Source organism: Lynx canadensis, chromosome D3, assembly GCF_007474595.2.
Source record: "Lynx canadensis isolate LIC74 chromosome D3, mLynCan4.pri.v2, whole genome shotgun sequence".
Classification (NCBI taxonomy): domain Eukaryota; kingdom Metazoa; phylum Chordata; class Mammalia; order Carnivora; family Felidae; genus Lynx; species Lynx canadensis.
Genome location: NC_044314.2, coordinates 31,699,874 through 31,718,808, shown reverse-complemented (window position 1 = coordinate 31,718,808; position 18,935 = coordinate 31,699,874). Strand labels below are relative to the sequence as shown.

The window sequence follows — 18,935 nt, the reverse complement described above, 5'->3', positions numbered from 1 at the left end:
ACACAGTGATGTTCTTTTGGAAAATTGCCAGTGTTTTAACAACGTTCTGATGCACATTATCAGGAGTTTTCTGTCCTTCACAAGTATTGAGTGGCAGCCAGATTGCTAAGTGACTTATGTATTAGAGAGCTCGGTGTCCTAAGTTCTTATGTGTTCTCTTTATGAATTGCCTTTAGCACGGCGCTCACTGATGTCGGAGTGGAGGGCCATTAGTCGTTTGTGGATTGCATATTTTGCAGCAGTTTTAGAACAGCACCACTCCAGCATTACCACTGTAATCCCTGGACCAGCATCATTGGCTTCATCTGGGAACTTGTTTGTATTAACAGAATCCCAGGCCTTGCCCCTGATGTTTTGATTAGAATCTTCATTTTAACAGGATTCCCAGGGGATTCTAGTACATTAAAGCAGAAGAGAGTACACAAACTGTGGTGTGTATAGCAATCACTTTCTAGCACTGCCCCGAGAAATTCTGATGCAGCAGGACTCAAGTGGGCCCTAAGGGTTTGCATTTTTAAGAAGCTTCTAGGGGAGAGTGATGCTGCCAGTCTGTGCATCACATTTTGAAGAGCAGTTTCCTAGCAAGAGTCAAATTAGTTTCTTTCTACAACCTTCCTCATAGTAAGTATTTTAGGATTTTTAGGCCACATGATCTCTGTTGTAGCCATTCAGCCAGACCAGTGTCGTGCTCAAGAAATAGGTAAATGAATGGACGTGGCTGAGTTCCAGTAAACTCTATAAAATATAAAAACAGAGGAGGTCCCATTTTGGCCGTCAAGCTGTATTTGCTCACCCTTTATGTAAGTGGCCCTCAAGTCCCTCAGTGGACCACTTAATGTGTCAACAATTGTATTCAGCTGAAGTTAACATAATCTATGGTGATGTACACACACAAGTCATTTTCTTTTTTGTAAGAAGCCCAGATGTCAGTCATTGTAGTTGCTTTAGCTGCTTATGGATGTTAGGGCCAACCAAGGTCTTTGTGATTCTCTTGGCCTTCTCCCAGTGGTCCCAAATGACTATTGCAAATGCAGTCATCATATTTGCAGTCCAGCCAACCAGGAGAAGAAACCTAAAAGGCTCACTTCCCAGCTCAGCCAGCCCCATCTTTAAACATGCTCATCACAAACCTACGTTTGCTTATAGTTCCCTGGACATGCCTAAGTGCAGGTGAGGCTGGGAAATACAGTCTTTTACCTAGGCATGGTCTTGTCTCCCAGATCCTGGTTTTGTTTTAAGGAAGAAACAGATTAGATAGTGTGTAGGCAAACTAGTAGTTCCTGTCACACTGCAGGCTATATTTTGAGAATAACTGATTTGTTACAGTTTAGTGAAAATTGTTAGTAGACCAGTAATATGATTAGAAGCATTTTTTGGGTAATAGTGTGCTTTCATTCATTCTGTACATATGGATACATTTTGAAATATATAAAATGTATAATTTCACCTGTAATTAGTCTATGGTTAGTTATTCTAAACAAATACACTTGAACTTAAATATCTTGAGTGTTGCATCTGTCTAAATAGCCACTTTGGGGAACAGGAGTTATACAATGCAGAAGTGGCTTGAGCCAAGGACTTTAGAGTGAGAGTTAGGTTCAAATCCCAGCCTAGTGACCTTGGACAATCTCGTTAACTTCTGGAGCCTGAGATATTTTCATTAGAAGGATAGTTACAATACTTAACTGGCATCATTAAAGGGCTAGAGATGATGAATGTAATGTGCCTACCTAAGGGACTAGCTTTCAGTAAGTTGTAACTATGATTAATTAATTAATAATTAATGATTAATCCAGTGAAATTAATTTGGTCATTAACAGGTGGTCCAGTCTTTTTCCTACATATTAACTGAAATAAACATGCTTTTATAAATACTGATATAGCCATGTATATGTTTGTAAGTTATGTTTCTTATTAACATTAATAATAAGAGAAATAGAATGGAAAAAATAATCTTCAAAAAGGTGATATTTGCTTAATTTTATTTGAGCATTTTCAACACATGGCAGGTTTCCAGACTTTTTAGAAGAGAAAGGCAAAAGAATAAAGATAGAGCCAGTGACTCTGCCCCTAGCCCTGCTCATGTAATTTTTCTTAATACTTTAGAAGATTGTGCTGTGAACTTCTTAAGCGCCTTTACCACTCAAGTGAATTTAATTGTTTTTCTATCTGCTGGCACTTCACGATTGTTTCTCCAAAGATTTTTCTTTTAAACCTACATTTACTTTTGTTATCTTATAGATAATAGGGTTGTGGGATGCTTGACTTCATTATGTGTATTTCTGTAGACACTTCTTTTTTCTGCTGTCATCTGTAACATGTGTCCAATTTGAAATGAGAAATGGGAGAATCATATTATAATTAAGGTTCCTGAAGCCTGAATTAACTTTTGATAGAAATGACTTTATAATTTGACAAAATTCTACAAGATGTTATTTCTCATGCAAATAGCAATTTATATTGAGTTTCAACTGATAAACTCTTCATAGAGTCAAAGAAAATTACACAATTGAGAATTTGGGTGATAAATCAAAAAATAGTAATTAAATTGAAATGAAAGTAACACAGACTGCTTTTATACTCATTTGTATGTTTGACCTGGTTTGCATGTGTTTTCACAATTTTTTAACTGTTATTTGCAGCTGGATATTGCGTGATTACATACATACTTGGAGTTGGAGACAGACACCTGGATAACCTTTTGCTAACAAAAACAGGTATCAAATCATGGCCACCAGTAGATGTATATATTTTATATGCCGGTGATTTTTACTGTGGAATCTGCTTAGTAAAACAAAGTAAGTTGCATAAAACAAAATAAGTTGCAAAATGTGGTAGGCACATTGCATAAGTGAAGAAAAGTCAAATAGTCTTTTTTTTTAAATGTTTATTTTTAAGAGAGAGAGAGAGAGAGAGAGAGAGAGAGCGAGCTCATGAGCACAGGAGGGGCAGAGAGAGACAGAGGGAGGAGAGAGAGTCCACAAGTGGAGGAGGGGCAGAGAGAGAGGGAGACGGAGGATGCAAAGCAGGCTCTGTGCAGAAAGCAGAGAGCCTGATGCGGGGCTTAAACCCACGAACTGTTGAGATCATGACCTGAGCCAAAGTTGGATGCTTACCTGACTGACCCACCCAGGCACCCCTGAAAAATCGTATAGTCTTAAAAGTCCCTTCATATGGTACCTTTGAAAGAAACTCCCATTCTTTTTAATTTTTTTTTTAATTTTTTTTATTTATTTATTTTGAGAGCACAAGCTAGGGGAAGAGGTGTGTGTGTGTGTGTGTGTGTGTGTGTGTGTGTGTGTGTGTGTGTGGAGAGAGAAAGAGAGAGAGAATGAATCCCAAGCAGATTCCATGCTCAGCGTGGGCTTAATCTCACGACCCCGGGGTCATGACCTGAGCTGAAATCAAGAGCTGGACACTCAACTGACTAAGCCACCTAGGTGCCCCAAAAACTCCCATTCCTTACAAAGAATCACTTCAGTAGTAATTCTATGGGTGGTCTTCTCGCTCTTCCTTCTGAAAATGCCACCTTTGGGGGAAAGCCCATAATAATGTATGCAAGCAGTTGAGTTAGTGTTACTTACTGCTTACTTACAGTGTTACTTACTTACTTCCTTACTTACAACTCTAGTTAGTGTTAGAATGAGCTCACATTAACCCCTGTCTTTAATTTTTTGCTTTTCCCCTTGGAGTTCCATGGAATAATCATTCTCATCCCCCTCTTCGTGATAATTATTTAGCCCCTTGGCTTTAACACCATCTTGAAGCAAACACCTTTCAAACTTACAGCACTGTACTTTAGTCCATTTCATTAAGCTTCAGACTGAAATATCCAACCACTCACTTGACATCCAAATTATATGGTCAGTTGTAAAAGTTGTTCCCTTCCTCCACTACCTGCTTAATAATACCTGCTCCTCACCTAATTTTTTCCCATCTCAGTAAATTGCAACATCATCCAGGCAGTTGTTTAAGCCCCAGGCTTAAGAGTCATTTTTAATTCCACTCTTGGCCTCATTTCACATATCAAACCTATTAGCAAATCTTGTCTACTCTTCACCTCCAAAGTGGATCATGAAGTGATCCACTCTCTTCATTTCCACTCCTTTGACTCCATTTGAAGCCACTACCATCTTTTGCCCAAACTATTTGAATAAAATCTGAACTCTTTACTGTGGTGCTTGTGGCTTGCCCACACTGACCAATTTGATTGTGTAATGTCAATACTCCTGCCTCAGACTAATGCCCTTGTTTTTCTCTCTGGAAAGCTCTTCTCTCAGATCTTTGCAAATCTGACTTTGGTTATTGAGTCTAAGTTTCAGTGGCATCTCCTTAGAATAGCCTTTTCTAACTCTCTGATCTGAAATGGCTTCTGAAATGTACTTGCCACACCACCCTTCTCCATTACTCTCTATTATTGTTTCGGTTTCTTTAAAGCACTTACCACCAGCCAAATTTATCATTTTTTGTACGATAAAACAAAGATTTATTGAGCAACTGCTATGTGTCTGGTATTGTTCTGGGTTCTGGGGATACCAAAATGAACAGAACAGACACAAATCCAGGTCCTCATGGAGCTTGTTGATCTCCTCATCATCTTCTCCCATTCAGGATGCAGGTTCCATGAGAGCAGGGACCTTGTCCATCCAGTTTGCTACCATTCCTCCAGAACCTTGAACAACACCTAGCTAAAGTGATTGATAGATCACTGTTGAATTAATGAATGAGTAAATAATTCTTCTCTTCTGTGTAGTCTTTTCTTCCCTGGGCTAAATAATTCAAGTTTCTTCAGTCTTCCACAGAAAATAGATTTTAAATTACTCTTAAAATGGTCTCTCAGGTAAGAACTAAGAACATTTTCTGTTTTGTTAGTATTCCTCCAGATTGTGATGCCAAGAATTTAACACATCAAATGTAATTTAATATATCAAATGTAGTCTAATTATTAATATATAATTATTAATTCACATAATCTAGAATTTCATATATTAGTGTGAAAAATTATCTGTGACAGAATTTGCATGTGGGATTCATGTCTGTGTCAAGGCCAGGCTGTCCCTGTAGTAACTAGGACCACAGAATGTTGTGGAGGTTCTCGCCAAATTTGCCAGTGTAGCAGAGGATATTTAGAAAATGTTATGGTGTATTTGGAGAGAATTTTAATTTGGAAAAAGTTTTCCTGTGTTGTTCCTTAATGCTCTGATATTTTAATTGAATCTTTTAACCACAAGAATCAAAGTACCAAAGTGATTCTGTTGGTTTTTGTATTGAAATTATTTTATAATTATTTTATAACTACAATGCAGTTATTTAATGTATAGAGTGCCATTACATCTATAATGTTATTTTCACGTATCTTGTCACATACCTTGTCTCTTCTTTTGGAAATTGATAAATAATAGACCTTTTTCTTTTGGACTTTGAGAACTGCTCTGTGTGTGTGTGTGTGTGTGTGTGTGTGTGTGTGTTGTTGGGGATTTTTAAAAATAAGATTTGGAAATCAGAGTCTATTTCATACACTTCTGTGGTCCAGTTCACAATTAATTTGTTTTAATGGAAATAGAATATAAAATTTCAGAAGCAGGTTTTAAGCATCTTGTCACCAGTTTTCCACTAGAGGGTGCTCTAAATATCACTTTAAAAATCAAAAACTTACAATGTGCTAGATGAGAGACATGTTCTCTTTCTTTTGAAACGGCATTTCTTTTGGTTATTTTTTCTTAACTGGTCTTTAATTATTTCATTATTGATATCATATAGTTAGCATTTTAAGTCTTACTTGCTAGGATTAATGCCTTTAATTTTCAAGTTTAGTTTTAATGAAATTAGATTATGTAAGGAAATACCAATTATATCAGGACAAATGCAAGTATGATGTATTCCTCAACCTCTAAAAATTTGTAATAATTTATTTTAAAATGTTTTGTGTTTATAGTCATTTTTTACTGACAGTTTATATTTCAAAGTGGTTTTTACACATGTGATATAATTAGACTTTGTATAATTTAGACAAGTATTACATATTAAATTATATACATGAATTTTGAATGTGGTTCATTGCAGGAAATACACCTTAGAACTTGTAGTTAAAAAATGCCTCAAGTATCATGAAGCTCCTCCATTGTGTATTTTGGATCCACTATGTCTTAGGCACAGACTGTGACGTATTAAAACTTTAAAACTTTAGATTCTCTTATGTAACTCTCCAGTCTCAGTGTTGAAGGTGCAGTTTTTATTATAAGTAACATTGCTCCCATTCTTCAGAATAAAATACCTTTTGTCTTCTTATCTGCCAGCTTGGGCAGGTGTAGTATCCATGACTTTGCTTTCAGATGAAAGTGGTTTGGAATTGTAATCAGAGTTCCACTGATTCTTCTGTGCCAAGTTCCTTGGCATGAGAGATGGAGCAGAGAGGAAGAAGATACTTAGATTTCATTTTATTGGGGATCTCTTGGAGATTTGCCCCCAACACACTGTTCCACCTGTAAACTTAGATGAGACACAAGAGGGTCAGATTGATAACTTTAGAAGTGTGTGGAGGAAAATGTTTCACTGCATAGAAAAAATTTCAAAATGTATACAACAATAATGTGCAAAAAGGCAAAATATGAGACTCAATTACAGATTTCCCAGAAATTTTTTTGCCTGGGTTTATTGGTGTGTTGATACTTGAGCTTGGTTGAAGTATCCTCAGCTTGTCCAGCAGAGGGCATTGTGTGTCCACCATAAATGTGATAGTCTGTTAATTCCTTTGTCAGTGTATTGCCCTGTGGTCACTTAAAACATTGTTTTCCTGAAGCAAATTTGGAGTGAATGGTATTTCACTTATCAATGCAGTGATGTAGCATTATTTGGGCAAGAAATTAAAAATGTAAGCTCTAGAATGGGATTGGAAACGTAAATTTCTTTCAGAGCTGGTATCTTTTGAGGAAGCTTTGAGAAGTTTGTTCAGGGTTATTTTTTTTTTTTTTCAACGTTTTATTTATTTTTGGGACAGAGAGAGACAGAGCATGAACGGGGGAGGGGCAGAGAGAGAGGGAGACACAGAATCGGAAACAGGCTCCAGGCTCTGAGCCATCAGCCCAGAGCCTGACGCGGGGCTCGAACTCACGGACCGCGAGATCGTGACCTGGCTGAAGTCGGACGCTTAACCGACTGCGCCACCCAGGCGCCCCTGTTCAGGGTTATTTGATTGTGACAGGACTCAAAGCCTGATTTGGGTTTATCTCAATTGTGGGGAAAAATTTTTTTATTGTTTATTTTTTAAAATTTGAGGGGGAAAAACCAGGACTGGTATAACTGAAAAACTTTATTGTTTATGATTTACAGACTTTATAACAGAATGAACATTTATATCAGTATATAAATAAGTGAAAAACATTCATAAATGAAAACAAGGAGCTAGATATCTGTAGTAAATGGAAAGTTCCCTGTAGTTCCTGAGGATGGCTCTTCTAATCTGGAGCTGTCCATTTGTACAGTGAGAGGGGTGGTGGCTCTTTGTCTGTCTCAGCACTTCAGAGTAATGCTCTCTGAACCTTTTGTCACAAAGCCTGAAGGTAAGAAAGTCATTGTTCCCTAATTGGAAACTTTTCTTCATCATTCTTTAACTTTATGTCAAATTGATGCACATCCTTTTTTAATTCTGAGGAACAGTCTCACATAGGAGTTAATGTGTCAGGATCTAAAGTAAACATCTTTAGTTTTAAATTGCCCCTCCACCATTGGGTGACTTTGGGTAAGTTGTCTCTCTCTATGACTCAGTCTCTTTTCTGAATGTGCCCGTAAGAATAGAACCTCTCTGCCTGTGGTGTGTTAGAGTTGAATGAGATAATGTGGGCAAGGTTTTGTACGTATCGAGCATATAGTCAGCATTTCTTAAGGACTGGCTAGCTATTATGGTTTTCTTTGTTGGTTTACTACCAAGAAAGAAGAATGCCTTCCTTTTTTGGCTTATGTAGCTTTTTTATTTGCAGTCATAATTTTAGAGATAAAAATATAATTAATGTATTTCAAAAATTTCTTTTTCCCACTCTTAAAAATACAAACTCCTTTCAGTTACTGCCTTTTAAATTCTGTTTTGATTGGCTCTTTATTTTAGTAGTATAGGAAGGTTTATGAAAGAGAAACAGTCAATTTTATCGTGGATTTAATGTTATTCTTTCTGTTTTAAGGTAAATCTTGATATTTTGAAAGTAAATATTTTGTTTAAGTGTTTTATTTTTTTCTTAGGATATAACACAGTAGTTTAAAATCTTCCATAGGGAGAACTTAGTTACTACTCAAATGGTGATGCTTCCTAAGCTATTTGTATTTAAGTTAATTAGTTTGGTAGGTTAAAAATACTGTAAAATCTAAATCTATAGACTTACTTTATTAAAAAAAATATTTAGTGTTTATTTATTTTTGAGAAAGAGAGAGTGTGTGAGCACAGATGGGGCAGAGAGAGTGGGAGACACAGAATCTGAAGCAGGCTCCAGGTTCCTTCAGCATAGAATCCCATGCGGGGCTCAAACCCACAAACCATGAGATCATGACCTGAGCCAAAGTCAGACTTTGACTGAGTCATCCAGGCACCCCAACTTGCCATTAAAAAAAAAAATATTTATTTTGATAAAGAGAGTGGGGGAGGGGCAGAGAGAAGGGGGGAGAGAGAGAGAATCCCAAGCCGGTTCTGCCCTGACAGTGTGGAACTTGATGCGGGGATCAATCCCATGAACCATGAGATCATGACGTGAGCCAAATTCGAGAGTTGGACAATGAACCGACTGAACCACCCAGGCACACCGAAATCTATAGATTTACTTTCTTAATGTGCTTGTTTATTCCCTGGGACTTGAGAGAAAGGGGTGTAAAATGTTTTATGCAGTTGGTAGGCACCTAGTAAATGCTTTTAAAATGAACAAATGAATGAAGTTTTTTCCTGTTATTTTTATCCATCTTTAGGGTTTCTAGAATAATCTGTTTTCCTGCCTAAACTTATTTTTACTGTAGACTATAGACATAGTAGTATTTACCAGTTTGTTTTTTCTCAGTTGATGTATGCAAAAGAGAATCAGGCACATAAGACCACCCCTTTTTAATCCATAAATACTTTTTAGTCTCTATTAATCATTACTTTAGATGCTTAGATAATGACAAGGACTCACAATCATGTGAATAATTTTCAGACATTATTTAAAATATGATATTTTGAAAGTTTCTTGAATTTTTCAGTATCAGAAATCTGGCAGTCTTTTTTTTTTTTTTTTAATTTTTTTTAACATTTATTTATTATTGAGAGACAGAGAGACACAGAGTATGAGCAGGGGAGGGGTAGAGAGAGAGGGGAGACACAGAATCTGAAGCAGGCTCCAGGCTCTGAGCTGTGAGCACAGCCCCAACGTGGGACTTGAACTCACGAACCATGAGATCATGACCTGAGCTGAAGTCAATCACCTAACCAAATGAGCCACCCAGGCGCCCCTGGCAGCCTTCTTATACTTAATGAAACCTATCATAAAGAAATTGTTAATGGTGCCTTAAAAGGTGCTGGGTTTTTTTCTTGTTTGTTTGTTGTTGTTGTTTGTTTCTTTTTTAGAGAGAGGGAGAGGGACAGATGGGGAGAGAGAGAGAAAATCTTAAGCAGTCTCCATACCCAAGTGTGGAGCCTGATGTGAGACTCAATGTCACAACCATGAGATCATGACCTGAGCTGAAATAAAGGTCGCTTCACCAATTGAGCCACCCAGGTGCCCTGGTGCTGTATTTAGAAGGACATTGTTTCCTCTCATTAGAAGTAATAGAAAATGATAAAGTGCTATATATACTCTTTATGCCTAAGGAGCTGAAAATTACATCACAGAGAAAGTAACTTAGTATGAAGAATGTGCTGGGTTTCTATGAGCTACACATTCCAGTAAAAGTACGCATTCCAGCAAAAATACCTGGAAGCTGAAATAATCAATGCCTTTGCAGGTAATACATAGGTTGGTTAGATTGATTTAGGTCAGATTGTGGAGACAAATCAATATGTTTCCTTTTGTATCACCTTTTATATGGCAAAGCTTGATTCATTGAAGTAAAACTGTAGATTAGGACATTACTTTTTTTTATGTAAGTTTTCTTATCAGGTGATATATTTCTTAAAGCTGGGTAGACACTGTATTTGTTTTGCAATACATAATTTGGAGGGGGTTCATTTTTAATGAACTTTAAAGCATTCAAGTTCCACCATAGGCTAGCAACCATAAACCGGATATAAAAAGTTAGTACATTTTTATAGTGACCCCTCGAACAAAAGAGGTGTCAAATTTAAAAGTAATGGGGTTGTACAACACAGAGAAACAGTAACCATTGGTATCAAGTATGAGTTTTATTCACTGAAGTGATTCACCTTGCCGCTGTCTCTTCCATAGTGATCTAACTGAAGTTAAGAGTTGTATTAGTCAATGTAAAGTAGATCACAAGTCCTCAGACTTTGTCTTGTATCAGTATCATCACCTGGAGAGCAACTTAAACTATAGATTGCTGGGCCCCAGGCTCAGTTTCTGATGCAGCCTGGATGGTAGGCCTGAGAATTTAAGTATCAAAGAAAACTATCCATAATTATCTGAAAACGTAATTAAAATTCTAAAAGTTTGTATATATTTAGAAACTGGATTCTCTTCTTACTTAAATCAAAATAACACAATAGAAAGAAACAAATATGAGAATCTAGCAGTCACCTAATAAACCAGACATTAAAGAGGTTTGCAAAATGAAAGGAGTGCCACTCATCTCATTAATTTTTTTGTATTAGAAAATAGTTATTATTCATAAAAAATGTTAAAATGTTCACTTATTTTTAGATTAATATTTTTGGGAGGTCTCAGTTTTAATTTAAAATGCAGGAAATATCTATAGAAGTAGCCCAACTAAGGTTTATTTGGGGTCTTCAGTAATTTTTAAGAGCATAAAATTTTACACAAAAGAGTTTTAGAATTAATATCAAAGGCCGTTTTTTAGGTTTTTAAAAAAATCTATAAAGGGTTTCTGTTCTGTTTTAGACATTAAAACAGTTCTGTAGAAGAAAATAATATTGCAGGGAATAGATCCTTTATTGGCCTTAATAACTGTAGGAAAAATGAAAATGAAGATCATTTAAAAGTTTTTCTTGAATAGAAATGGACTATATAATCAGATATACTACATAGATATGTTTTGCCCCCCTTTCATTAGTTAGCTAAATTTTGTTCCTATCATCAGAAACCTAAGATCTTAACAGTTGAATGTGAAAAAATAAATTACATGAAATATTTAGCAGATAATTGGAATGTTTATACTGATCTTTACTTATGTATGTCTTATTTTCGTTACTCAAAAACGATTACTAAAAATATTTCATCTTTACTGTGCTTTTAACTGTAAGTGAAAATAGCTCTAACCAAGTATATCATAAGGGCTTAACTAATAAGCATTGGGAACATTTGGAGTGTAGCTTAAGGAGCGTTTTTAATTCTAAAAATACAGTTTCCATTGTATCAGTAAATGGTTGTTCACTACCTTCTTTGTTTCTAGGTTTCATAGTAGGGCAACTTCAACATTCACATGAAGAAACATAAGAAAAATACAACATTCACATAAGAAATAAAAGGCATTCTGTGGAAAAATAGTAAAATGTCAGGTATATGCCAAGAAACTGAAGACTGGGAAACTTATTATAGAGTAGAGTGGCAGGGAAGAATATTTGAATTGGGGAATTGTGTGGGATTTAAAAAAAAAATCGAGTTTGGATTATAGGGAACAGAAGAAAATTGTCAAATAGAAGGTATAAGCAGAGTTGTGAAAAAAATGGAGTAAGTACAATTTTGAGATTGGTCATATGTAATTATTGTATAGACAAAAGGGAAATTAAAAAAAGACTGCTATAAAATACAGTTCATTTCAGCAATACCTTTTGTCTTTAATCCAAGAACTACAAATACTTTGAACCACAATTTTAGAAATAAGTTCATGTCACTTATTCAAATAACAAGAAAATTTAATTAGCACATCTTATTCCCTTTGTATTGCAAGTCAGGGACAAAAGGAGGTGTTTGCAATCAACAAACATTCAATTTGTTTTATGTACACTTTACCTCTTGATTGTTTAAGATTAATAAATTTGTTAATAGATTTGAATAAGCCCATACTTCCTGAATTTCTTAATTAAACATTTTTTTAAAAATTTCATGAAGTGCATTTATAAAATCATTGTAAGTTTCATTTTAGATATTAACTTTAAAAGAGCCGCTCCCTTTGGTATCTGCAAGGATGAATTTTCTTAAAACATTAATAGCCTCTTTTCAAAATACATGACTCTTTGAACTTGCAAAGCATAATAATGGTTTCATTGTTAGATACTGAATCTTTTATACCTTATAATTAAGCAGTAATCCTATTCTTTGAGAGTTTTCTTACAAGAAAGATAGAAATATACTCTCCATTTGCAAGCAGTGATGCATAGCCCACACTGGACTTCCAGTAATGCCTGTGGTGAGACAGAGAAAAGTGGGGCTAGGTTTCTTATTAAAGGATGGAGCCCATTAAATAAACCATGTGTGATGGCTGATACAGTTTGATACTAGGATAGCATGATTTATTAAAAATCAGTTTGAATCAAAGAGGGGTCAGATAGGTTATCTGCTCAAGTGCTAAGTATCATTAGAAATTATATTGGTAACAGAACAAAACAGCATTAAAAAAAATTTTTTTTAATGTTTACTTATTTTTGGGAGAGAGAGACAGAGAGTGTGAGCAGGGGAGGGGCCGAGAGAGCGCGAGACACAGAATCTGAAGCAGGCTCCAGGCTCTGAGCTGACAACACAAAACTTGATGCAGGGCTCAAACTCATGGACCACGAGATTATGACCTAAACCAAAGTCAGACCCTTAACCGACTGAGCCACCCAGGCGCCCTGAACAAAACATTATTTAAATAATTAAACAAAACCAAGGAAAGCTTATCTGTACCTATAATGTAAGTTTTTCATCTCTTTACCTTTTGAGGGGTAGACTGGTATTTGTCTAACAAGGTAGAAAACAAATGGGAGCTCCAGAGTGAGAGGAAAGCACAGAATGAAGTGCTTAGCTTAGCTACAGGGAATACACATTTAGTTTAAGGAAATGGAATCCTTAAGAGAAGTTGATCAGGACTTTTTACCAAATAATGGAAAATTGAATGATAGCCTGCTTCCTTGGACCTTAAGCATTAAAATGATGCTTTCCCAGTAAATACTACAATTACCAAACTCCTTGTTTTAAAAGTACTTTCTCATCTTTTTGGAATCATGAACTTCCCTTGGGGATTTGGTGAGGTCTATGGCTTTCCCCCCAAAATTAATTTTATTGTAGTTAGGGACCTCTGAAGTCCATTTTGGAATTCTGAAATGGTGTTTTTCAATCATGAGTAATACACAGAACTGTTTTAAATAGAAGTAAAACCCATTGTGCTGAGTTTATAATCTTAAATATGTACAAGGTAAAGCTGATACTAACTTCTTGTGTGTCTACTCTTCTATACTATAAAATAAAAATAACTTTATAAATTAAATCATGTTACAGACTAGCAAAATGCAATCCAACAACATTAATGTGACAGATGAAATAATATTGTAACTAAATGTCACTTGCCGTGTGAATATGGTGCAGATAGTATAGTGTGAGTTTGAGTTCAGAGCACTGTAAATATATCTCATGTGAATATTCTGAAACTACTTTTCTCTACCTGAACTACTTTATAACCTTCATTATTTCAGCATGCTGTTAGGTAATTTGAAGATATAACCAATTCTGCTTCTCTTAGTGTTAGCCTGAAAAAGTTAAAGTAGCCTTGTTTAATACCAACCCAATCAAAAAGTGAAATCACAGGATAGTACTAAGTAATAAGGTAATGTCTAGGTGATCCAGACTCAGCCTGTATTAATTTTGTTGTAGATCTTAATGGAAATGAAAATACAAAAATTTTAAACAGAACAATTTCCCATAAGAACTATCATTTCCAGAAGAAAATTTCTTGCAATAGCAATGTTACTAAAAGGTGCCTAAGCTATAAACGTGAAGTTGAGGTGTCATTGGTTAAGTAAATGCAAAATAGCTACACTGAGTCCTTCTGCATGCTAGGGCATTATCCTAGGTTTCAGTACTATGCAAAAATAAATAAAGCACAATTCTTAATTATAGGACTCCTAATGGTTCAGTAAGAGTTAACTTTGGGGAGGGGCGCCTGGGTGGCTCAGTCGGTTAAGCATCTGACTTCAGCTCAGGTCACGATCTCGTGGTCCGTGAGTTCAAGCCCCGCATGGGGCTCTGGGCTGATGGCTCGGAGCCTGGAGCCTGCTTCCGATTCTGTGTCTCCCTCTCTCTCTGCCCCTCCCCCGTTCATGCTCTGTCTCTCTCTGTCTCAAAAATAAATAAACGTTAAAAAAAAAATTAAAAAAAAAGAGTTAACTTTGGGGAGAAAGATAAGTGAAGAAATAATTTCATTATACTCTTAGCTGAAGTGTTTTGAAGTAGGAGCCTCACTAGTAACTACTTACGAATCCTTGCTTAGTAAGCCCTGGGTGTGAGCTTGAGGAACCAATTCGCTAAACTGTTACTTTGTTATTTTGGAGAGAGCAAACCCTTTTCCAATTCTCTATAGGTTCCTCGCTCTCTCTATCTAATTATAATTCCTTCTCCTCTCACCTCCCCCGTCTGTCATTTACTATACTAGATACACGCATTTTTTTTGAAAGTTCTTATGAGATTTTCATCATTTCTTCAATTTGAACGGAACATTTTAAGTGTGGTATAAGCTTGAAAAACAAAGACAAGGAGATGATGTGGAGAAATGGAAAACTAGTTTTCAGTGCAATAGTTACATTGTTAATGGGTAGTTTTTCTATAGGCAGGTGATGATAGTGTTTAAACCTTCCAATACTTGTTTTGTGAGCAATCATAAGTAAGCTGTTGTTTCTTTTTGTATATGAACTCCATATCCCAAATGTATTACATTTTCTGCTGTCTACTCCAGTTAATTTTCAGTGTAGTTTTTTTTTACTAATGCGTGAAAATAACGCCAGTGTCTACTTTGAATTTTACATAAGCTTAATATCATTATTGCCTTTAATCTGGACTTATTATTATTATTATCATTATTATTATTACCTGGTCTTGGCAAATCCGAAGTTCTCTCTCATTTTCAAAGTTGTATAGGATTTCCCGCTTAATGTATTATTTAGTTTTTCATTGTAAGAACGATGCCTGAGATGAGTTGCAAATAAGATTGCTTATCCCTTTAATATTTAATTTTACTAATCCCTGGCAGTAGTGATCTCAGGTATAAGGAACATATAAATACCAATTCAGTATATTTTAAATGTCTTTGAAGTGGTACTTATTAATATTTCTTTTTGAGCAGTGTTTAGTATTTTACATTTTTTTAAAAAGTGGTATTCAAAGTATTTAAGATAAACATTTGTATGCGCCTTTAGGAGACATGGTCATTAGATATCATATAGCTTGATTTAGTTTTATGTTCAGACTAAAATGTTTTTTTTCCTCTGAGGGACATAGCTTCTTAAATGAGACAAGGCTATAGATGTAATCATTCTTGACTTAAATGGGGTTTTTTATTTTGCTTGACCCTGTCATCTGTAGCTTAGTTGGAAATAATAATAATGACAGGAGACATTTAGACTGTTTACTGTGTATCAGGTACTATCTTAAGATAACATATCTTTATCTCTTTTTAATTCTGTCTTATGAGGTAATCAACAGTATTAACCTATTGTGCAGTTTAGAAAGTGAGGATTAAGGGGCGCCTGGGTGGCGCAGTCGGTTAAGCATCCGACTTCAGCCAGGTCACGATCTCGCGGTCCGTGAGTTCGAGCCCCGTGTCGGGCTCTGGGCTGATGGCCCAGAGCCTGGAGCCTGCTTCCGATTCTGTGTCTCCCTCTCTCTCTGCGCCTCCCCCGTTCATGCTCTGTCTCTCTCTGTCCCAAAAATAAATAAACGTTGAAAAAAAAAAAATTTAAAAAAAAAAAAAAAAAAAAAAAGAAAGTGAGGATTAAAACATTAAGTGGTTTTGTCCGGGTCACATACCTCATCAAGTGAGACGTGAAGGTGTCAGTCGTACTAAGGGGCAGTTATACCACTGACTCAGAAGGCCTGCCAGTGTGTCACTGTTCACCTGGGATTTCACTGCCACCTAGAGTCAGTTCTGTGCCCATCATTGCCTTAAATTTCCAACAGTGACCTAATGATGGAGTATAACATTCACAGATAACAGTAATAATGCACAGAGAAAGAGGTAGGGGGTTTAGCTAATATGTTAATGGATAGAATTGATGTATAAAAATACTTTGCAGGATGGCAAAAGTATGCTCAAACTCAGTACATGTACTTGAAGAAGGAAAGTTTTTGGCTGCTCCCCTTGAGGGGTAGGGGGAACCTAAGCTTCCCAAATGCATGATGGAGGATAGGTTTTCACATAAAACAGGTCATATAATGTATCACAAGACAAACAAGAGTGGGAAGCTTACACTAGGAAGATTTTAGGTTGTTGTTTTTTTAAATGAATTCATCCCTTCATTCAAAAGTGAGTGCCTAGTGTGCCAGAAACTATTCTAAGGCATGGGTAGAGTGATGTACGAAACGGCATAAATCCCTGCCTTGGTGGAGCTTGGGTTGTAGGATCCACGTGGCTACTCTTTGTGTTAAAATGTATGCTTCTTTTACACCTACTTGTATGTCACAAAATGCTTATGAATTCGGTGGTGAATCCTTCTCTAAAGTGAATGATCAATCACATTTTTACATGTCTAGTCTGTGGGCTTTGGCGACTCATGGAGAATTTGTCTTCGTGGGCACTGCAGCTGTATTCAGTTCTTGGTAGACATAAATACTGTGGTTTGTTCCTAGTTTGCAGCTAATGAGTGACATGGATTAGTTGAAAATGGTTTAGAAGAAGCGAAGAATATAATTTGCAATTTGGGGGATTTTTTTTTTTTTTTTTTTTGTGAGGGGAATAGTGAAAAGTTAAAGGATTCGTTTCAGAAATACAAGTGAAAAGTTAAAGGATTCGTTTCAGAAATACTTAAAAGAAATGGTCTTCTGCTGTATGAATGGAGTTTGTGTAAACTTCAGGGTGAGAAATTTGCTGCAGGACACTAATTTCTGCTAGTACCTTAAGTTATGTAGCCTTTGATTGTCTTTGATTCTGGAGATCTTGAAGTAGAATATAGATTAATATTACTATGAGATTATTTTAACTGAAGTTTCATTTGAATAACTGCGTTACAATGAACTGCAGTATGCTCTTAAGGCCACACCCGAGCCTGGCTGTAGAGGATTCAACAATTGAATAGACTTCATCATGACTTAGTATTCGTTGTGAAGAGACACTGCATATACAATAATATGACATATTCCCTTCTCAGTTTTTAAAGATAACAAATGAGTTTCGTATCAACATCCAGGCAAACTCTTCCACATAGACTTCGGATATATTTTGGGTCGGGATCCAAAGCCTCTTCCTCCTCCAATGAAGCTGAATAAAGAAATGGTAGAAGGAATGGGGGGCACCCAGAGTGAGCAGTACCAAGAGTTTCGTAAACAGTGTTACACGGCTTTCCTCCACCTTCGAAGGTAAGTTGATTTGCTTGGCATAAAGAATTTTGATAAATTCATTTCATAGAGCAAGAAAAGGAGTTGTTCCAATGTATACATTCTTTCACATCACTCTTTCTCAGAATGACACAGACAAATGTATTTAAAAATTTTTTTTGTTTTACATTTATTTATTTTTGAGAGACAGAGCACAAGTGGGGGAGGGGCAGAGAGAGAATGAGACACAGAATCAGAAGCGTGCTCCAGGCTCTGAGCTGTCGGCGCACAACCCGATTGCAGGGCTCCGGGGCTCGAAGTCACAAACCGTGAGATGACCTGAGCAGAATTCAGACACCCCACCGACTGAGCCACCCAGGCGCCCCGGTATTTCTTAATATACGTTTGATGTCTGTTTTGATAAACAGTCTGATAGCAAGAGAAAGAAGACTCTCTTGCTTTCCTGCTAAATATTCGATTGCTAAATCCACCAAACAAGAAGCTGACATTACACAAGATTAGGCAAATATGGAAGCTTCAAAATCAGTGGGTTAAAATCATTTTAATAAAATATACTGTGTTCTTTGACAGTGCTGGAATAGAGAAAAGATTAAGAAGCTTCATAACCATTCACATCTCCCTGAAGCCAGTCTGGAAGGATTATAATCACGATATTGAGTTGTTTAACTTCTCCCAAGCTCACTTCCCACTTTTTTATCAAAGAATGAAGCATTTAGCTTATTTAAAGTGATATTAATCCATTCATTTTTATTCTTTAGCAACTTTATCAGCCTTGGTTTTGGTTGCTCTTCAGGAGCATTCAGAAGTTTGTTAAATGATGGAGTAATAAATGTTACACATGATTTTGTCTCCTTTTAACACCTCATCAGTCATTTTGCTGAAGGAAAAAGGTTGATTTTTCTCTATACCTTCTTTCTTCTCCAATGCCATTCCATCTCTGCTTTCTTCATCCTGGTTTACTTAGAACTTGTAACATCATATATCATCAGGAAAAAAGTAAATTAAGTCAGGTTGGTTAAATTTAGGACATGGCTCTGATGGTTAGTCAAAAATGACGGGATCATTTGACTCTAAATCCATTTTCAACTTAACTTTGCAAAAATGAATATTCTTAGTCCAATGAAAACTCCTAGCCCAGGAGACCTACTACCTTCTTTCACCTCTTCCAGATGAAATTATAACCAGTAGACAGTGAGCTGCCTATGCACATGGGTTCTGTCTTATTTGTCTTTACAACCTGTTACTCATATGGTTAGAACGTAAGACTCCCAGTGTATGGTTATTAAATGAATTTCTGCTTCTTATCTGGGTTGAGACCATGTTCCTGGA

At 36.2% G+C, this 18,935-nt stretch overlaps 1 protein-coding gene across 1 annotated transcript in view; it reads left to right on the top strand.

Annotated features, from left to right (window-relative positions):
• PIK3C3 (phosphatidylinositol 3-kinase catalytic subunit type 3) overlaps positions 1–18,935 on the top strand; it is a 148,297-nt gene that overhangs the window by 102,292 nt on the left and 27,070 nt on the right. The window contains exons 21-22 of the mRNA XM_030335994.1: positions 2,643–2,717; positions 17,459–17,627. Coding sequence (XP_030191854.1) covers positions 2,643–2,717; positions 17,459–17,627 — 244 coding nt within the window. The remainder of the gene's footprint in view (positions 1–2,642; positions 2,718–17,458; positions 17,628–18,935) is intronic.